The 19,955-nt window shown below is 44.6% G+C and overlaps 1 protein-coding gene and 1 long non-coding RNA gene across 3 annotated transcripts; one reads left to right on the forward strand and one right to left on the reverse strand.

Moving 5' to 3' along the window:
* Nucleotides 1-70: 70 nt before the first annotated feature.
* Nucleotides 71-11,736, reverse strand: iars2 (isoleucyl-tRNA synthetase 2, mitochondrial). 2 transcript variants are annotated; one of them, XM_047045515.1, is made up of 23 exons: nucleotides 11,384-11,736; nucleotides 11,088-11,210; nucleotides 10,807-10,960; nucleotides 10,345-10,493; nucleotides 10,140-10,189; nucleotides 9,812-10,012; nucleotides 9,508-9,623; nucleotides 9,228-9,397; nucleotides 7,554-7,644; nucleotides 7,239-7,390; nucleotides 6,723-6,883; nucleotides 6,510-6,612; nucleotides 6,303-6,396; nucleotides 5,721-5,804; nucleotides 4,799-4,907; nucleotides 4,586-4,688; nucleotides 4,357-4,482; nucleotides 3,605-3,736; nucleotides 3,390-3,496; nucleotides 2,766-2,911; nucleotides 1,801-1,991; nucleotides 1,368-1,512; nucleotides 71-1,132 (listed from the first exon to the last, which is right to left on the reverse strand). In XM_047045515.1, exons 1-23 carry the CDS (start codon nucleotides 11,630-11,632, stop codon nucleotides 987-989), a joined length of 3,102 nt encoding a protein of 1,033 aa, XP_046901471.1. In that variant the 5' UTR covers nucleotides 11,633-11,736; the 3' UTR covers nucleotides 71-986. The 2 variants fall into 2 exon arrangements, with proteins under 2 accessions (XP_046901471.1, XP_046901479.1); XM_047045523.1 differs by lacking the exon at nucleotides 5,721-5,804.
* A 118-nt stretch (nucleotides 11,737-11,854) lies between these two features.
* LOC124484572 lies at nucleotides 11,855-13,388 on the forward strand. The gene is made up of 2 exons (XR_006957977.1): nucleotides 11,855-12,198; nucleotides 12,603-13,388. It is a non-coding gene; the product is annotated as an uncharacterized LOC124484572 (long non-coding RNA).
* The last annotated feature ends 6,567 nt before the right edge of the window (nucleotides 13,389-19,955 follow it).

Below are 19,955 nucleotides of genomic sequence, written 5' to 3' on the forward strand. Positions count from 1 at the left end.
GGAGGGGGGGGGATCAACCTGGAACTAGAATCGTTTTAAATAGTTATCATCCAGAGATAAAAAAGACACGTTAGGGTTCAATATTATATTTTCAAAGTGCAGCATTACAATTAATTGTTCAAATTTGACCACCATTTGCTCCAGCAAATTCAGGCTTGCAAAACAGTTGCTTTCTCTATGAACCATGCAAGTACACACTGGGGCCACAATTCTTGTTCTGAAACGCTTTCCATTCTCTGTACATTTAATGGAGTACTGTTTACAAAGAAGGTTTTATACAGTTTTACACTTTCAAGATGGAAGAATAGTCACCCAAACCCTTCTAACTAAGTGATGCCAATGACATCTTCTCTTTTCCACTCCTCTCACCTTATCACATAGTGACATTGAGTTTAAAGTGTGCTCCCATTTCAACACAAGAAATAGAATACAGATCTGTTCCATGCCCTGTGTGTCATCAATGACATCAATGTAAACTTCCATTTCATCAATGACTCCAAATGTAGATGTATTTATTGTAGGTCTACCCCTGTATTTCGTGTTCAACACATTTTCTTCCCAAACTATATTGAAGTGGTTATTAAACGTTTGCCATTCTTTGATGTAAAATAAAGAACTGCTTAGCCTTTAAGATACAATGACCCGACAAAAATATATATAAATAAAACAAACTGCTTAACAAAATATTGGTCAACCTCAGGCTTTTTCCTCTTCTTGTGGTGACGACATCACTGTGTCCACATCACTGTATCCACATCGCTGCCAGAATTGTGGGTCTGGCAGTTTCTTAAACCAACAGACTGTCTCTAAAACAACCACACAGTGCTTTACTAAGCAGCGAAAGCTAAGCTGGCCCACGAGTTGTCCAGTGGACACCACTGAAGTCAATGTTTACCGAGGGCAACTTAGTTTTTTTTCTGGTTGGCAAGGAAACAAGAGGGTGTTGTTTGCAGGCTGTCAGTTGTCAGGGCAGACGGCGGGAGGTGTCAGTGTGGCCCTTCGACGATGGTCTGGCAGCGAGGGCACAGGCAGTCTGCTGACTCGGCTGTGTAGCGACGGCAGCGCGGGCATCGTGCCATGGAGGTGGGCACTGCTGCCACACTGTAGGCACTGTCCTCACGGATAACCCCTCCTGATTGGACAGACAGACAGGGAAGGTCATTGGTCATTCCAGAAGCCAACTTGAAAACACCCCATTAGCTCCCACGGTGGGAGGCTAAACCAACAGAACAAAGATTCATGCATGAAAGTCAAACTAAATAGATGTGCGTCTGTGTGATGAGCCATTGCCACTGTTAGCCTCATGTAGTAACATAGTGTGGTGTATTAGCCCAGAGTAGCATGGTAGCTTAGCGTGTGTTGCTCACCCTCCAGGTTGATGAGGAAGCTGCCCTTGCTGACCAGGGCGTCAGCGGGCAGGTCTCTGGGCAGGGTGCTGGCCAGCGTGGTCCGTGATGACATCATCAGCTCCGTTAGCTGCGAGCAGGTGGAGGTGGGCTCCTCCTGGAGAGACTGTGGAGGGAGATGGAGGAGAGCTTAGATGATAGCATATAGTGCTGCTTAAAAAGTATGGAAACTCCTGTACAAATTCAGATTCTTAGGGTTTTCTTTTTTTTTTTACCATGAAATCCTTATTTATTTTGGACCTTCAGAACTCTTTTTGGTCATACACAATAGCTTTATATTTACCAATACCATATGTTGGTGTATAAGAAATTATGCATGTAGTAGAACATTTGTATTTAAATTGAATAAATAAGCAAACATTTAGTCTCTACAACAACTTCTTAATGCTCTCACCTCCATTAGTTCAAAAAGCAGGCCTGGTTCAATGGCGATGGTGAGGTCATACTCTGCAGCATTGCGTCCTGGGATAGAGGACAAGAAGGAGTCCCTGATGGCACACGCCCCCTCTACGGCCTCCTCCAATCCTGGCCTCCGCCACACCGAACTGCTCTTGACCCACCCACTCCGAAACACGGTGTCTTCCGCTGGAGAGAAACAGTCGTACAGTAGACACTACAGAGTTACAACAAGGCCGCAATAACACACAGTTTCTCATTCGGACACGTTTGTAGGTCTGTGTTTGTCGTGTGTGTCGGTATTGTTGTGGGTTTGTCTGTCTCGTTTCTCCCTCCCTGTAGTTCATACTTCAGGTGTCCCTCTGTGATTGGTCGGTCAAACCCCATGCACCATCATCAGCGTGCCTGTTCCCGTGCAATCGGATGTTCCTCCCGACACCCACGGAAGCTCCGCCCGTCTTCCCTTCATCAGTCCACCGGTCACCCCGCTACCTTGCGTTTGTACTGTGTCATCAACGGCTGTTCTTGTGTTTGGAAACTTTCGTTTGTGTACAGTTTCCCAGCAATTCTGTCCTCGCATTTTCGTTTATTGACTGTTGTTGTCTTAGTTGCCTATACTCGGTGCAGTGCTTTTTGTTACGTTTGGTTCATCACCCAGGGATGAGGGAATAGGTAAGCTGCCCATGGGTATATATCGCCATCACGCAGCGACTTCCCTGTTAGAACGCTAGGTTAGGAACTAAGTGCCACCAAACGCAGTTCAGTTAAGGATGCTTTCTGGTTAGGTGGTTAGGACACTTGTTTATTGATCCCGTTTCTTAGGCACCGTCCGTAGTTCCCTCGTTCCCTGGAGTGTTTTTGTAAATATACATTCAACTGTTTATGTTATGGCTCCCTCCCCCTAGACCTCGACGAGCACTATTTGGAGTGGTAACGGTTTGTCTCGCCCTCTCTCATCCTCACCATCATGTCCAGGTGCATACAGGTAGACTTCCTCTGCCAGGTGAGGCAGGATGGGAGCGATGGAGCGAGTCAGGGCGTCCAGAACCTCCTCCAGGACCGTCTGACATGACCTCCGACCCAACGAGTCTTCAGGATCACAGTACAGCCTAGGACAGAGAGAGCGACACTGATGAAATGGAGCTCTTATTTTGTTATGACACAGGACAGTATTGTGAACTTGGAAGGGTTTTAGTCATGGTAGTGAATTATATTAACAATTCACTTATAACAGCTAATTAGTTGATGATAAATTAAGGTATTAACTATTGTGATGGTTGAATTTAGTAGAATGAAATGGTTAGGGGGCCACCGTTAGTGTGGCTAATTGGATAGAGCAAGTACCACATAGGCTAAGGCCCTATCGTTGGGGCCCCGGTTTGATTACAGCCCGGTCAATTTCCTGGGTCTCTCTGCCTGTCTCTCTGCCTGTCTGCCTGTCTGTCTGTCTGTCTGTCTGTCTGCCCTGTCTCTCTCTGTCACAAAAAATGCATAAATGTAATAAATAAAGCACAAAATGAAAGAATGAAATAAGAATGAAAGAAAAAAAGAGGATTCCAATGATGTGGCGGATGAGTGTGCTGGTACCGGTCTTTGATGATGCTGAAGTAGAAGCTGGACAGGTCCCTGGTGATGAAGGCTTGGAGGACGCGGATGGCCCTGCCATTGTCAAACTCACTGTAGGCATCTGTCACCTAGCTCACACACACACACAAACCATCACCACACAGACAAAATATACCCAAATGCATTCTTACAATCATAATGTCCATAGGAAGATGCAGACACACACACACACACACCTTCATGCTATACTCCCTGAGCTGGTGCAGAAGGTACTGGTCAATATAGTGCATCTCTTTGGGGTCCACCGCTTGGGTGCGAGGGTCAAAGCCCTGCAGGTTCCCCAACAGGAATTTCAGAGTGTTTCTCAGCTTTCAAAAGAAGAGAAGAACAAAGTTGTTAGTCCACGGCCTGATACAAAGGATGTATTTACACATGTAGTTCACACCTTCGCACTGCTTAGTGCTCACTGAAGGAGCGGTTATATTGCACCATCAGAAACCATGCTGTTTGCCAGGTCACACTTTGGACAATAGGTGAAGCTTGCACTGACACGTTCTGCGTGAAAGGACACGTATGGGCCTCTCCCTAACCCTTGTGTAACCTTTGGGTCATTGAGACCCTTCAGTCACTGTGACCCACCGTCCTGTTGCGACAACTTTACCTTCTATAAAAATAAAGTGAAGTGATTTTCTTTTAACCGTTGCGCCGTCTCAGACCACCGCGAAGGTTAAAAGAAAATGCTTCACTGCTGTTTTGGTATTGGGTAAAGTTGTCGCAACATGACGATGGGTCATTGTGAACCTTCGGGTCATGTGACCCGAAGGCAGCACAAGAGTTAAGCTGCCTGCATACAATCAGTGTTTACCCAAATGAAGGTACATCTGTCGATTTATGTGCATGGCATGCAAACGAATGTTACTTTGCTCCCCCACGTGGAGGGGACCAGAGGACAGGGCTGTGAGAGCCAGGTAAGCAGGCGTGTGGACACCTTGTTGATGCTGTCCCGGGCCGAGTTGAGCACCGTAGGGCCGATCTGGACCTCGGAGAAGACGTTGGACTCTGCGACCCACCACCTCAACACGTCCGCCCCGTATGCCGGGGAGAGCCTGGGGTCCTGGGAGGGAGAGATCAGCCAATGGGAGGGGGAGTGGTGCGTGTGTCTGGGTTTCTGAGGATTGAGCTGGTCAGACTAACATGTCCGTGTGTGTTGCTCTTACCTCTGCTCCATTGATGACAGTGTCCGGATCCACCACGTTACCCAGTGACTTGGACATCTTTTCTCCTTTCTCACTGACAGCAAACCCATGAACTACCAGGGACCTGCCACCGGGGGGCAATATAGTCACGCAAGTCAGTTTTGTATTATTGTATCAACATGTAGGCTCGTTGTACGCTTACGCTCCCCTATTTCTCGTACACACACGACTCACTTGTATGGTGCCTTGTTCCGCACGGCCACGCTGGTGAGCAGAGAGGACTGGAACCAGCCTCCGATCTGGTCTTTCCCTTCCACATACACATCAGCTATGGAGTCCGACTCTGTGCGAGAGAGAGAGAGAAATAGGGACAGAGAGAGAGAGAGACCAAAAGAGAGAATGACAAACAGAATCACACAATTCGAATGGTTCACGACATTCGTTCGGAGATAAATACGAAGGACCGCAGAAGGCTAAGTGTCAGGAGAAACGTTGGCGAGTCTCCACGCAGAAGGTGGAAAAGTGAGAGACCATAGCAGCCACTGTTAGTGAAGACACTGAAGCAGCATAAACAGTTCAGCCAGTAGCAGGGGGGGGGGGGGGGGCGGGGGGGGGGGGGGGGGGGGCGCAAAACCAGACAACGCTCAATTTGTTGTTCCCGTTTTGCCACCATCATGCCCTTGAGCAGACGCCCTATTTGAAACCAAAGAAAAAGTATAGAACTATTCAAGTCCAATCCTTCTTCTGATGTACTTTATATATGCAGTATTTGTACAGTGCTTTGAATACAGGCACCAACTGAATACGTACAAATTGACTGTGAAAGATAGCGATAGACATTGCAAGTTGACCAGCCATTTTTTTATGAACACTGAACGAGGTAGGACTTGTGCGTGCGTGAGAGTGAATCCTGGAAAAGAAATTAACTCCTCAGAGCTCAGCTTCCACACGGAGAGAGTCTGACGTGCACAGGAGAGGAGGACAGAGAGAGAGAGTCTGACGTGCACAGGAGAGGAGGACAGAGAGAGAGAGAGATTGACAGGGAAAGACAGACGATAAAACAAGGACATCATAAACAAACGACAAAAGGAGATGGACAGAGACAGGAGTAGGTTGGAAAGAAGGACGTCTGGGTGGGGAGATCTGGGTTATCAACCTGGGGCCAGTTTGGTTTGAAGTAAGGGAGGTGTGAACCAGCTGAGTCGAGACTTTGGCTCTTCAGAGTCCACCTCAACCTCCTCTGGAATGATAACACAACCACAGACTAGGAGTACAGTAAAGTATATAAGAGATATTTATATATTTATGAGATAAATCTATACTGGGAAGAATTCAAGGAACATCCAAGACCAAAATAACTACATTTAAAACAAGTCTAAATTACAATTTCCAATGATACATTAATGCAGGTGTAGTGCAGTTATAGAGAAGTGGTAGTGGAGGGAAAGGGATATTGTTGACTACAGTAAATAGAATGAACTTAATTCAGCCATTTTAATTTGGCAAAAGGACCGATGTTGATGGAGATGAAGTAATTGCTGATAGAGGGTTGGCATATTGACTAGGCACTGATAGTATTAATGACTCCATGGTGCTAAGGCGATGATTCTAAGAACCCTGAACGCTAATAGAATACTCCTTCACTGGCTGATTAATCTGGATTTAGAGGCATTAGCTTTTGCCAAGCCCGCAATTCAATTAAGAGAATGTTTGGGAGTGTGTGTGTGACCTAACTCACCTTGTAGAACAGCGGCCCAAGATGCTCCGCTGTCAAACCAGATGTCAAGTACATCCTGTCCCCGCTCATAGTCTGTCACATCTCCTTCCTTACTCTTGAACACACACACACACATATTAGTAAAACACTAACCATGAGATCTAAACCGCCTCAAAGTGAAAAGGGGCTTGTTATTCGTCCGTATTCGTGCCGTTCTATGCTGCTGACCTTCTTGAGCACCTCCGGGGGCAGCAGTGAGTCCATGGGCAGCTCCCACCAGCAGTCACTGCCCTTCTCTGAGAACAGCTTGGCTATGTGGGATATGGTGTGACTGGAGGAGAAGGGGGGGGGGGGGGGGTTGAAGGATTGCAAGATCAAGCTAAGTAAAATTTGTGTCCACGGTTTGCATATGGAAATGTCCTGGTGAGTGAGTGTGCTTACCTGTTGATCAGGGGCTCCCTTGTCTCCTTGTGATAGAACACAGGGATTGGAAGCCCCCAGCTTCTCTGGCGAGAGATGCACCAGTATGTCCTCCTATCCAGCATGGCTAAGAGACTGCCTCGAGCTGACTCGGGCACCACACGGACTTTCTGCAGCACGTCCTGTGCACACACACACACGCACACACCCACACACACAGCAAACAAAAAGACAAAAGAGGGTCAATGGGAAATTTGCTTTCCATGATAAGTGTCCTTACCTAGCTATTTTCCGTGGGGGAGGCTAACGTTTCATGCCGTCTTTCTAAAACGATCAAACCATACGTAATACGAGAAACAGATTACCTTTCAAATCCTACAAATGTCCCGTCATCAACTCAGACAGATAATTCAGCTGCGTGGATGAGGAGCCTTGTTTGTAGAGTAATCTACACCTGTGTAAGGACCATCTGAGCCTGATTGGGCAGGAAATCCCTTCTCAAGTGTCTTCCAGCCTCATCGTTCAGTCGACTCTCACCTTGGCTTTGTCTTTGAGGTTGGCCGTGTTGATGAACCACTGTTTGCTGGGTCGGATCACCACAGCCTGTTTGCTCCGCCAGTCGTACGGGTAGCTGTGCACACACTTCTCTTCACGAACCAGCGTGCCCGACGCTTTCAGCATGGAGATCACTGACAGACAAACAAGCATATACATGACACACAAACACACGGGGTGACTCAAAGCAAATACAAGGATTCAGAGCCGGTTCCAAGTACACAGAGCCAGTTCCAAGTAAATATGCACACGCATGCACACTTCATTTGACCTCGCTCTCTCGCGCACTTTCATTACCTGCGTCCGTCCCCTCCTCCATAACGGGCAGGTTGTGTAGCTCAGCACCTGCCAGCTCTGTAAACTTGCCTTCTTCATTCACAATGCACTCCTGTGCATTCACACAATAGAGAGCCATTATCATTTTATAAGGGGAGCCACTACAATGCCAAATGTAGTGAGGTCAGCAAGACCACACGGAGCCAACATCTTGCCACACCTGAAGAGTGATTCAATCACATCAGACAAACCTAATCAGCCTTTGTGACACCCTCAGTATGCTGATTACCCACCAAATGCCGATGCAAAGGAACCATAGAAATGGGGGGGGACCTCCCCAATCTCAGCCCTCCTGCTAGCTTGCAAGCTTCAAAGGGCCTGCTTGAGACAACACGTCTCCAGAAACCATTTGCATCCGTTTTGGCGGCAGTTGAACAAAGAACATACCTTAATCAGAACTTTTGAGGAAAGTTCTTCGGACTTCACCTTTACCACGAGAGTACAAGGTGGAGAATTATAAGAGGGATATTTGTGTCATGTTTGTTACTTTGTTTTAATGTTGTGTTCACTGAAATCTTGATTCTAGTAACTAATCCTTCTTCCTGAAAGATAACCATGTCATTCTTGGTATCTACACAAAGCTCTCATAATAAAACAACCATTCAACTATATTTTGTAACTGTACCAAGATGTCCAGAACAATATTTGAATGATCTTTTGAACCAGCCAGAGACCAGATCACACCTTTGGTAGGTGTGAAGGAAGGAGGGGAGAGTTGACAACCCAGCTTCCCCCAATCAACGTCTGACCCAGACAGGTCCTCCCTCGAACTCTGAACTGTATAAATATCTGAGATGACCATTAATCTCGGACTCCAGCGAAACCAACCATGGCATGAACGCCATCGGGTTTGGCGTTCCAAAGGACGTCCCCAAGCTTCTCCTGAGATTCAACTTTATAGTGATCGCGACACTATCTGGACGTTTCAACAGAAGAACCCAAAACGCAATTATCATTGCGACTTGACTGAGATCCCGCAGATTCAGCCACACGACCTTGCAGCGCAGCCGCGCTTTCACTTCCGATTCTTCAAATGGACCTTTGGCGCAAACCGCCCTCAACCTCATTGATCAACCCCTGATCAAACGTAACTATGGCTAACGCTCTTTCCTCCATGGCATTGGCGTTTGCGCCAAAGACATGGCATTGGCGTGAGCTCTGTTTATGATTTGTAAGGATGTAATCATTGACTTACCATTTCTGTCTTTCTTTAAGTTAGTCCATTTCATTCTGTTCATTGAAACCAATAACTCATATCAAACCCATAATCTAACTTGTTCATAAGATCTGTTTACCTTACTTGAATAAATTCATTGTAAAGATATTTTGACGTGCAAGTTCACTGATGCTACGATTGGCTCTACACTTAGAACGAATTCATTCCTAAAGCTGAGACTGATTATTACATGTTAAATATAGGATTCCCTAATGTCCTAAACCAATATTAGGGTGGTGCCCCGAACTTTATGATAAATTAAGTATTTCTATTTTAACACGACGAGACCCCGCTACACAAAATAGCCCTTAAAAGCTAACAGGACTGTTTGGGTTTCGGTTTGTTTTGTAGGATAGTAGGACCCATTAGAAGTCATACATCTCCACTTGTTAGTCGAATAAACATGGGTGAAATCATACCACAGGCAGTTTGAACTGGGAAGCCACACTGTAGTCGTCCATGCCGTGAGCTGGTGCTGTATGGACCAATCCTGTGCCTTTACCCATGGTCACGTGATTAGCGGGTAACAATGGAACTTTTTTCCCTGGAATTGTGGGATGATGACAGATTCCCCCCTCGAGATCTAAACCTGGATGGAGCGAAGAGAGTTAAGAGAAGGGGCTCAAAGGAAAAACGTGCGTGCTGCACGTTGTGTGGCAAACTTTAAACCGTAAAGAGTGTGTGTGTGTGGCAGTCTACCTGTTAAAGTGCTAACACTCTCCAGCTCAGTGCCCAGCAGCATGGACAGACTGGCTATGCGCTCCGTGGCCACCAAGAAGACCTGCGAGTTGTCTGCCCTCCTCACGACTGAATACCTGTACACGGGAGGACACGCCTTCATTGCTATTGTGATCAACCAAAACGATGCCCACTTCCTGTTCCGTGACTACAATGCTCCGTTTCAGCGCTTCAGTCAGACATGATGTGCGGTAGTTCACGCGAGAAGAAGGGAAGTGACGTTAGAAAGTTAACGTGTCCGTGAACCCGACAGGGCATTTCTTACTGGGCATTTGGCATGAAGCACACGGCCTGGTTGGCAGGGATGGTCCACGGCTGTGTGGTCCACACCAACACAGAGATGTCGCTGGGGTCCGCAGTCCCCAGGGCCAGCTTAGGGGGCAGGGTGGCCAGCGGGAAGGTCGCGTAGATGGCCTTGCTCACATGGTGGGGGTTGTATTCCAACTCGGCCTCTGCCAGGGCCGTCCTAGAGACAAGAGGGGGGCGGGGGGGGGTCGGGAAGTAGAGGAAGAAGTGTGGGCAAAACCAAATCTGGGGCTATACCGTGACCAACTTTAGCTGATACATTGTGACCGCTCTGTTGTGCTGCCTACCTTGATGAGGGTGACCAGAACACAGGCTTATAATCCTGATAGATCAGCCCCTAGAAAACGACAAACGCCATCACATTTGAGAGCTCGCTCTGGAATGGATCGAAGGAATATGAAATTCCGACCGACGGCAAACCAACGATGGGACGTGGGGGGGGGGGGGGGGGGGGGTCTTGGCGTACAGACTGAAATGCCGTGGTGCACGCACCTTGCCGTGCATCTCCTGAAAGACCTTGAGCTGTGCCGCCTCGTACGTCCCGTCAAAGGTGTAGTAGCACTTGTCCCAGTCCGCCATCACGCCCCAGCGCTGGAAGGCGGCGCGCTGACGAGAAATGGCGCCCTCTGCAAACTTACGGGCTACAGGAAGAGGGAGGAGAGAACCGACTTTAGGTACAGACCGTCTCGTCTCGCTACCGCTTTGGTATCAAGTATCCCTGTGACTGACACTGAAGCTATAGAAAGACTTGTGGGTGTAATTGTAATAGAGAATTCCAACAACAAATGGTAGTGTTGGGCCTCAACTACAGAACAATGACGAGATGACTATTCTCTACATAATTACTGACGGACTAGGCCATTGGCAGACTTTCACGCAAATGACTTAAGTGCGTGTGAATATTTGCCATTTAAATTAGGAGTTGCTAGATCAGAGGCTGCCTCCTCTCCTCACCCTTCTCTCTAATCTGCAGGGGGCCAAGTCCACTAGTTCCCAGTTCTCCCAGTGCCTTCAGCTCGATGGGCAGCCCATGGCAGTCCCAGCCTGGAATGTAGTGGACTTGTCTCCCCCTCAGCATTTCAAAGCGGTTCCGGATGTCTTTCATAATCTAGAAAAAAACAGTGACTTTTTGTAAAATAGGTATGTGGCCTATTGGTAGGTATGTGTCAACACTGTTGTTTTAGGTCATTGACATTGCATGTTGTGCTCAATTGTCTCTTGTTAAAATAGTGTACCTTGTTGAGGGCGTGTCCGACATGTGGGTCTCCGTTCGCGTAAGGGGGTCCATCATGGAGACAGAACACTTTCTTAGCCTTTCTCGCCCTCTGCCACGAGTACAGCTCTGAAAAGCCACATTTCTGGCCAAGGAAACAATCATTTTCGGTTTGAAAAGATGGACATGCAAGACATTCAGTTTTCCTGCCAAGTTATGCTCTTTGCTCATTAGAACAGAAGCAGGGAAACCACGTTAACACATCCACCCTTGATAATCACATACTGTTGTAAACTCTAGTAACTATCAGAAGCTTACCCTTTGAATTTCTATTTCCCGGTCCAAAAGCTGCTGCCCTGATATTTTCATGGCGAACTCAGTGCGGGGCAGTAGCACACTGCCACGGTACTGTCCAGCTGCAGGAGCAACTGTAGGCTGTGCCGTGCCTTCGGTTGAGGTGACATTTTGACAGCGGATTGAGTTGAAGGGGAGTGCGGCGCCTCGGCGACCCCTCGTACCCCATCTTGCTACACTCGGGCTTACTGCCGAAATCAGGCACAGCAGCATGTGTGGTAGTCTACTCTTCAGGTGTGCTACAATGTTCAAAAGAAACCAAGTTGTTTATTGTTAGTGGGTTGATTAATTCCGACCGCTGTGTCTTCCGGAAGAAAGGGGGAAATTACGGAACCGAAGAAGGGACAAACGAGTACTAGAATCGAATGCGTTTTCATTTGTGCAAAATTGCCACAAGAGGTCACTAAAGGCCCATCTATAACATTTCCGTAGACAAGAATGATGATACCATAGTAGGCTCATAATGGGACCCCCCAAAAAATCCGAAAAAGTCTTGCATGAGGCTGAATGGAATTTGAACATCGTTATCTGATTGCCTTTCACCTTCGATATTAGCTGTAGGCTAATCTATCTGTTTTCGGAAGAATTGGCTAGAAAAAGGAAGCACTAGAAAGGTTTTGAAGAAATACCCCTGATGACGTCAGACTCACAGGGATATAAATTCGCTGGCTTCTCTTAGTTGATTCAGTCTTAGCAGCCGCAGAAACGTGATCAAGATGACTAAATTTGTTCAGGTCTTTATTGGAGTCGTTATGCTTGCAATGCTCTTTTCGTGTCAGGTATGGTGATTTCTCTTTTACAGAATGTTTTACTTAATATCGATTTATTAGACAATTGTCATTTTGCCTAAATGTGTCAAACGTATTTAAAGTTGTGCTGATAGTTTATTTTGTTTTACATTTAAACAATTGTGCCAGCCTTATTTTGGACTGACTTTTTTGGACGCGGAGGCGTTCCTAATTATATTGGCTACAGCCGTTTCTAATCATCAGGGACATGTAGAAAATGATTAGAGTATACCATTTGTGTAGATGTTAGTCTAAAATTGTTTACAATGTAGCCTACATTGGGGTGACCCTTCTCAGCCTGTTCCGATTAGTCGCCGTGTTTAAAGTTGACCACTTGCAAGTTATATTTGACCATTGTCCTGCACTGAAACACGTGTCTGGTCTTTATTTTTCAGGTCCATGCAGAGAATGTGACCACAATTGCCCCGATGGCCAACCGAACTAGCGCAGGCACAACTTTCAATACGACTACCAACGTCGCTAGCATGGGCAATAGCACTGTGAAAGGTGATGGCTTGTCCTTGCGGTCAAGCGCTTTCACGCTACTCATCCCAGTCATCCTGGCAGGCTCTGTACTGCACGGTCGGTTCTAAAAACCGGAGGGACATCAACGCTAAACGGAGACCGCCCAGACTACATCAGCTTTAAAAGTGGACATGCAATACTTAAATGGGGCGACATTTTCCAGATTTAAAGCCAATCTCCGTTCCCGACTTGGTCTTATTTGGAGGGAAAGGTGCATGCCAATTCCTTTAGCGACACCCATGCTCATCACATTCCTTATCACCCCAGGGCCAAGTTTTGGAACTGGGCCTTTGAATTACGCGCCTCGCGATGCAAGGATATAGCCCACTGTACACCCAAGATCTGGCTTGTTTTTGCCTCACTGTTTTCGTCACGGGTCTTTTAGGACTAATTTGTAATTTAAGAAACGTAAATATTTGTGCCCGGGAGGCGCTTTGTGGGGACTTTCCTTAAGGTGCGCTTCTATTTTACGCAATGGATCTTTGTTAATATGGCTACTTGATAGGCTAGGCTACTTGTCGACTTGTGAATAGTAAATGTCCCTAATCCGTGTTTTTTTTTAATTGTGTGACAGTGACTTACACTCTGCTAGATTTTTGTATTCTGGTTCAATGCTTTCTTGTGACAAATTTCAAATTAATAAATCGTGAAATAACCATTCTGTTCACTTGGATTCTCTGCACCTCCATTGTGACATTAATTTGCATTTTGAATGGGCTCGTTGTTTGCCCAACCACAACATCAATATAAACGGGAACTCAAAGCATTGGGCCTACCTTATGTGGCGTGTTTACAAACTTCACCACATGCACAACTCTTTCACCCTTAAAATGATTTGACTAAACTCGAGTTAAACAGCCTTTTATATGGTTGTAGGAGCAGGGATGGAGACATGGGTTGGCAACTAGTAGAAGACATCAGCTCATTTACACTGAGTGACATATTTTCAATTTAAAGAACACAATCGGCACTGAGCCCGAGGTCAACTTTCTTCGGACTTAAATTCATGCTATCTGATTTCCATACAGTAGATCTGAAATGGTTTGTGCTGTAGCCTATTTGACTAATTCCACCGTGATTTACATCCTGCTCCCAGCGTGTTTTTATTATTTTGTTTATGATGTGGACTTGAGGTACCTGTCAACAATGGATATGCACATCGGGGATAGTTTCCTTCTAAAAACGCTTCTTGACAATTTTATTAACACATTAAGGAGAAACAAGTGATAACATAAGGAAATTGTTAAAACAAAACATTTTCAGACTATTGTTTTTTACTATATTCATGAACAGCATTGACCAGTTAAAATGAAAGAGCCCAAAATATAACTTTACAAATCACAGAGTGGAACATTTTGGTACACTTTTAGAGAAATAAATCACCCTTTCATCATTGGAGAATAGTTGTTGGTTCTCAATACATTCTTCATAGTATAAAACATTTTGTATAAATTTAAAAATAATGGATTCAATGGACAACTTGTAAGGCTTCGGGCACAAGATATAGTGCCAATAAGATTTTAGACAACCATGTTGGACTTCTCTTAATACCCATGCAAATTACGTATCTTGGATTAAACAAAGGGGTTAAATCCTCTGTTTTGAAAACTGCAAGGAGATGAGATTGTGAAAGTACAACAATCTTTTTTTTGTGTCTGTAATCCTCTATTTACCTAATTATTGAGCGCTAATGTTTTGCTCATGGTGGGACTACTTACCTCAAAAACAACTACATGCTAAAAGTAATGTGTTTTCCCGTCATCTAAGAATTTACGCAAACAGGAAGAGCTATGGTGACAAAGACAACAACTTTAATAATTGACTCAGGACTGGTGAATAATTCATAAGGTAGTTACCATGGTTCCCTTGAAGAGTCCATGGCCCTCTGGGTTACCAGTAAGTTTGTTTGTGACTTTATCCTAGCTTCTACTCTGGACTCCACCTGTCCTCTATTGTAGCAGCCGACCCTAAAGTATATTTAGCCATGCATACAGACACCACACGCTCCCCCTAGACCCCACATTCTCCATCCCTGTGGGAAACACATCCCAACCTGATCACATGACAAAGGCCCTATTGTCCTGTCCAGACAGGTTCCCATCTTACCTGTTGAAGGTAGAACAAACAGGGGAACACTTCCATGTCGGCCCCTTTCGGTTTGTTGGCACAGTGTAAAAATATAATCCTTACTCAAATATTACATAGTACAGTGCACTGAGGTTTCAAGTTTTATTGTCAGGTGCACAGAACAACACAAGGTCAGACTGGGCACTGAAATTCTTGGGACTGAGAACAGCATAATAGTACATAGGACAGTGCAACAAAAAGAGCATCTGTCTTTATGCAACATCAAAATCCATTACAAGGATGCAGTCTGTCATGACAACACTCAAATACAAAATGTTGAAAAAGGAAAAGGTTGCAGGGACTGAAACTTTCATGTACTGCAGAGCAGGATGTAGACAAAGGTGGAGCAGATCGGTTCTCCTCTGGTCAGTCACCTGGATGGGTGCTCCCTGTCTGTCTTTTCCACTGTGTAGCTCGATCACCAACCCCCTTCCCCCTACCTGAAACTAACAGAAACCTGAGTTGGGGTGGGGGTGTGTTTAAACATTAGAATGAAAGGGGTGGAGGGGGAGGGGGAGAGAAACTGTATTACGTGGATGGAAAGGGTGGGGGAGGGATTTGGGGGTGGGAAAGTAAGATGGAACGGGGGTTAGGGGGTACAAAGGAGTATGTGGATTGGGAGTCTGACCAAGATGTGGAGGACATTCCAGTTAGCTCTTACCAGTCACCCAAAACCCCTCGGTGATTCACTATGGGTGCTTGAGTCAATGATCTGCATTCCAAGAAACAGCTAAAGTAGCCAGTATCACTTCGGCACTTAAAACCATGGGTTGTGGTTTGTTGCTAATAAATTAATCAAATGTCTGTCCTCTCACCATGGGTTGACAGCATGTTGCCTCGCACCCAGAGGGTGATACTATGTCCATGGCTGAGTGGTGTGGTAGGTAGAGGTAGGTGAAAATGTCTGAGCTTGCACCCCCCCCCCCAAACATTGTTGTATCATTCAAAATGTATCCTTTAGTAGTATTATAATTATGGTCGATAGTACTACTCATTTAATAATTCAATTTTTTTTTTATAAAACCTGTCCAGAAAAATACTGTCTGGAATCCATTGGCATGACATTCAGTACAACTAAAAATGTGCAATAACATTTTGGGAACAAAGGCACTACATTTGTAAATGTGTGCAGAAATTGTAGAACAACTTTTGTTCAACAATTATTTTTAAGGTCTGTGGTAACCTCTGTTGTGTCCATGAGAAATTATTTTGTTAGAGAAAGTAATGTTTATCTCACACAAGTAATGACAGCCACAGATACGTAGCCAGCCACCCACTCAGGAAAAGATCACTGCGGTTTCTGCCTAGTTCTGCTTCTGTAACCTCTCTGACTGATGAGTAGACAAGATAAATTGGATGTGCCGTCTCATTTTGCATGAGGATGAGCATGCAATGGAGGGAAAGAACGATAAAGACTCTTTCCATTGGCCTCTGTGGTTAACTGTGTCATGTTCTGGTTCAGGGTGAGATTAACTGTGAGTACTAAATTCCAAATGTTCTTTTAATCACTTGAGGAAGAAGAAGTAAGGGAGAATGAGGATGATGGTAGATGATAAAAACAAGAGAATGATATAGGGAGCAGGGCTGTAATCATAACATATATAAACACATCCCCCCCAATATTAAAATCTGGTCAGAATGTCTCGTCCAATATATTGATATAAAAATATAAATAAAATATAAATGTGCTACGCTATGACAGGCAACCACACACGCTGTCCGAAATTAGCATTAATAAATGTAATCATATTCATAACTAATCTTTAAAAGTTTTCAAGGGGGGGACTTTAAGACTCCCCAGCAGATTTCGTCCCCCCCAATGTTGACTCCATGGCTACGGCCTTGATAGGGAGAACCAAACTCATCAGGAGCTGGTTTGACTCTAGCCTGAAGTAGGCATCAATAGGGCCTCTGAATACCTGTATCGATTCGAGGTACACAGGACCTGGTTGTAAGCTTTTTCTCTGCTCCCTCATCCCATAGGGGGAGAAGGGGGAATAAAGGGTGTGTGTGTTTGTGTGTATGACAGGGAGAAGGTATATCAAGTTTCAAAGCCCTTTAGCTGAGCGCTATTTAGCACTGCAGTAAAATACTATGGGAGAAATAGAGGGGAAAGAGAGAGAAAAAGAAAGATCATTGTAAAATATGTGACAACAAACGAGTCGTGCTAAGATGCATTCTCAGGAACTAAAAAAATTGAAGGCCTTTGGCAAGTGTGTGTTGTCTACTTGTCTCTGTAGACTGTATTTGCCTTACATAATCAACAGGTCTATTCAAATAAACTCAATGGAAGATTTAGGCTTCTTTCTAAGTCTTGTGTAACCTAAAACCACATGCTAACACTGGCTGATGACTATAGGTTTATGATCTCACCTAACACCAAATTGTCTCCACATGATTGTTCAAGTTGCATCCAACTCATTAGCATGATATCCCACAGCTTAACCAGGCTACAATCAGGAACTCAAATGTATGACCAAATGAGCCTTGCCGTTATTAAAATTGTCTAACTATCTGCGTTCCTCGTGCCTGGTTGTTATCGGAAACCTTCCATGAGTCATCACAGCGATCATGTATCTCAAAAAGATATTCCAGTCAGTCATCTGCTTCCCTGTTGCATCAGTAATATGTTCTGTAGCTCACCCTGAGAAGGTAAGGGAAGCAGTCTAATTTGAATCACAACCAGATTCGTGCCAACAATTGTTTCATCTGACTGTTTGTCTGTATGTTTGTTTTCTTAGGAACTCGATATCATGAGCAAATAACTAACACAAAAGCTTCTTTCAACAAGTTGATAATTACTAGTTGATAAAGATTTGTTACACAGTTGCATCGAAGGTCTACTGTTTTGAGCGTCTGTTAAAGCATACATGCAGCACACCTAGGTGAACCAGATACAAATCAATAAGAAAAAGACACCTAATCTCTGCCCAGCCATTGGTTGATTCTGGTTAGACTCTTAGGCGTTTCCCTGTGACATTTTGCAGTTAGCCGTGGACTAGTTTCCTTTGAGAGTTTCTTCTATGAGGTTCGGATGGCTGAGGTTTGTAAATTAGATGGTGATGATGGTTTCCTGGCTTGTGGTCACTTCACTGTATAATGTAGGCCCTAGTGGAAGTACAGAAAATACTCATGGGCAAACACAATAAGTTTATGGTTAAAAATAGGAACAAGTAATAGTTGGAGATAAAGAGAGCTTGAGTGCTGGAAGGTGTGCAAGCGGTCCACATGATGAACAAAATTCGAAGGAATCGAACACATTGATGAATGTGAACAATGTTAGTCTGTCATGATAATAATTATGGGAAGAATAAGTAGTTCTGTCCATAATTGACAGAAAAGTGTATTTTTGGTATGAAAAGAATGACCAACCCCTATATGCTCAAAATCTCTTCACCTGCCCAGCTACGGCACTGATCCCCAGTCTTTACATTGTCTGGCACACGCACACTATCCAAAAGTCTGTATCTCAAACACAAACACAGTATTACATAAGTACACACTTACACAAACATACGTCTGCTAAAAATGACTACATGTAAACATAAGCACACACACATACACACACTGTCTCTCACTGTCACTCATCTCTCTCTATCAAACAATTCCTCTTGTTTTCCTCACACATGTAAACTTTCCTACCTTGACAAATAGGAAACCATTAGGTTTCAGTTCCTTTGTTTTGAGTTGTTTGGTTGGTGTGTTTTTACAGACTTGGTGGTGAAAGCACGTGATGAAATAGCAGATTTATCTCAGTCAAGCATACCTTAATTTCATGAATGTAAAGCATTGAGAAACAGAACTGCCTATATTATTCTCTTCCATTTGGAATGTGATGCTACGTGTTGAGCACAATGTAGACCCATTTACCCAGTGTATGGTCAATGGCAAGACAGCAATGAAGAACCCAACATAGAAGTTATTATGTGTAGATCTCAAAAGGCTTCAATTGCTAGGAGGGGGGTGGAGAGTCACGAGTCTGGACCAACCACAGGACAGTGGGCGTCTGTCAATCAAAATACCACCATTGCCACGATACACATGTCAGCTGCCTTGAGTGTGTGGTTTAGGAATTTGGTCAGACGCATGGCTATCCAGTCTAGGATATGTTAATACATCCACTTTGGAGATGGAACAGTGCACTCAGTACTGGAGTGAGTCAACTAAATCTCTGCCTTTGCTAAGCTTGATCTTTTGTTAATTCCCCCCTCTTCTACAAACCTAGTAATGTATCTGTTTATGCTGCAAACTTGTTGACCCTACATCGTTTTTACAATATGTACAGGAAAAATATTCTACAAATTCAAATTCAGCATCAAAGGATATTACTTTACCAAACATATAAGTACAAAACACAAAAACTGTAAAGTGAACAATAAAAGTTTTTTTTTTCTTTCTGAAGGGACAGCCATAGCCTTGCAGGATATCATATTCAGTCTACATCAGTCAAATATGTAGATATGTAAAACTCATGACCAATGTATAGATAATGTATTTGCATATCTTGATCACAATATAACTAGCAGGTTTCAGGGAATATTTCCATGTGTACAGTTTGCAGTAGACAAATTCCTTTATGATGTGAAGAAAAAGTGTCCTTTGAGGTGTTCTCAATGACATTTAGAGGAAGTCTCTGTTAGAAAGTGGGTTTGTGTGTTTGTCTCAGTGTTTGGGGCAAACTTTAGGGGCATGTATGGGGGCATATCCTCTCATTAAAGCCTGTCTTGTCCGTTTATAAAGCAAGCCTTTTCTGTCCCTCACTCTCCTCCCGCCTAGATTTAGATTTGTGGGGGGGACGCCGGCAAGCTGTCACGAAGCACGCCTCTGTAGGAGTCATTGCAGCTGAGCAAGGGTGGCATTTGGGTTCAGGTCAGAAACAAATTAGGAGCCCTGAGGTCCACTCCCCTATTCATACTTACAGGAAAAGAGCTGAAATACCACCGAATAGCTCTGACATTCTAGACTGCAAGCAGTCATCTAGATATTTACTGAGATGGATGAGCATGGTCCAGTAAGTGTACTCAATCTATCCATCCAGTCTTCCTTTGGCCATCCATCTCTCTGTCCATCCAGAGGGCAGCAAGACATGTTGTTTC

This window comes from Hypomesus transpacificus, chromosome 3, assembly GCF_021917145.1.
Source record: "Hypomesus transpacificus isolate Combined female chromosome 3, fHypTra1, whole genome shotgun sequence".
NCBI lineage: Eukaryota > Metazoa > Chordata > Actinopteri > Osmeriformes > Osmeridae > Hypomesus > Hypomesus transpacificus.

What these genes read in the sequence shown, in the direction of transcription:
- iars2 (XM_047045515.1), bottom strand. Translation starts at nt 11,632, where the DNA reads ATGCTGCTGTGCCTGATTTCGGCAGTAAGCCCGAGTGTAGCAAGATGG. An exon ending in TGCTTCATGCCAAATGCCCA is followed by an intron (nt 9,624 to 9,811) that starts GTAAGAAATGCC and finishes TCCCGTGTACAG; the next exon opens with GTATTCAGTCGTGAGGAGGG. An exon ending in ACCTCAAAGACAAAGCCAAG is followed by an intron (nt 6,884 to 7,238) that starts GTGAGAGTCGAC and finishes GTGTGTGCACAG; the next exon opens with GACGTGCTGCAGAAAGTCCG.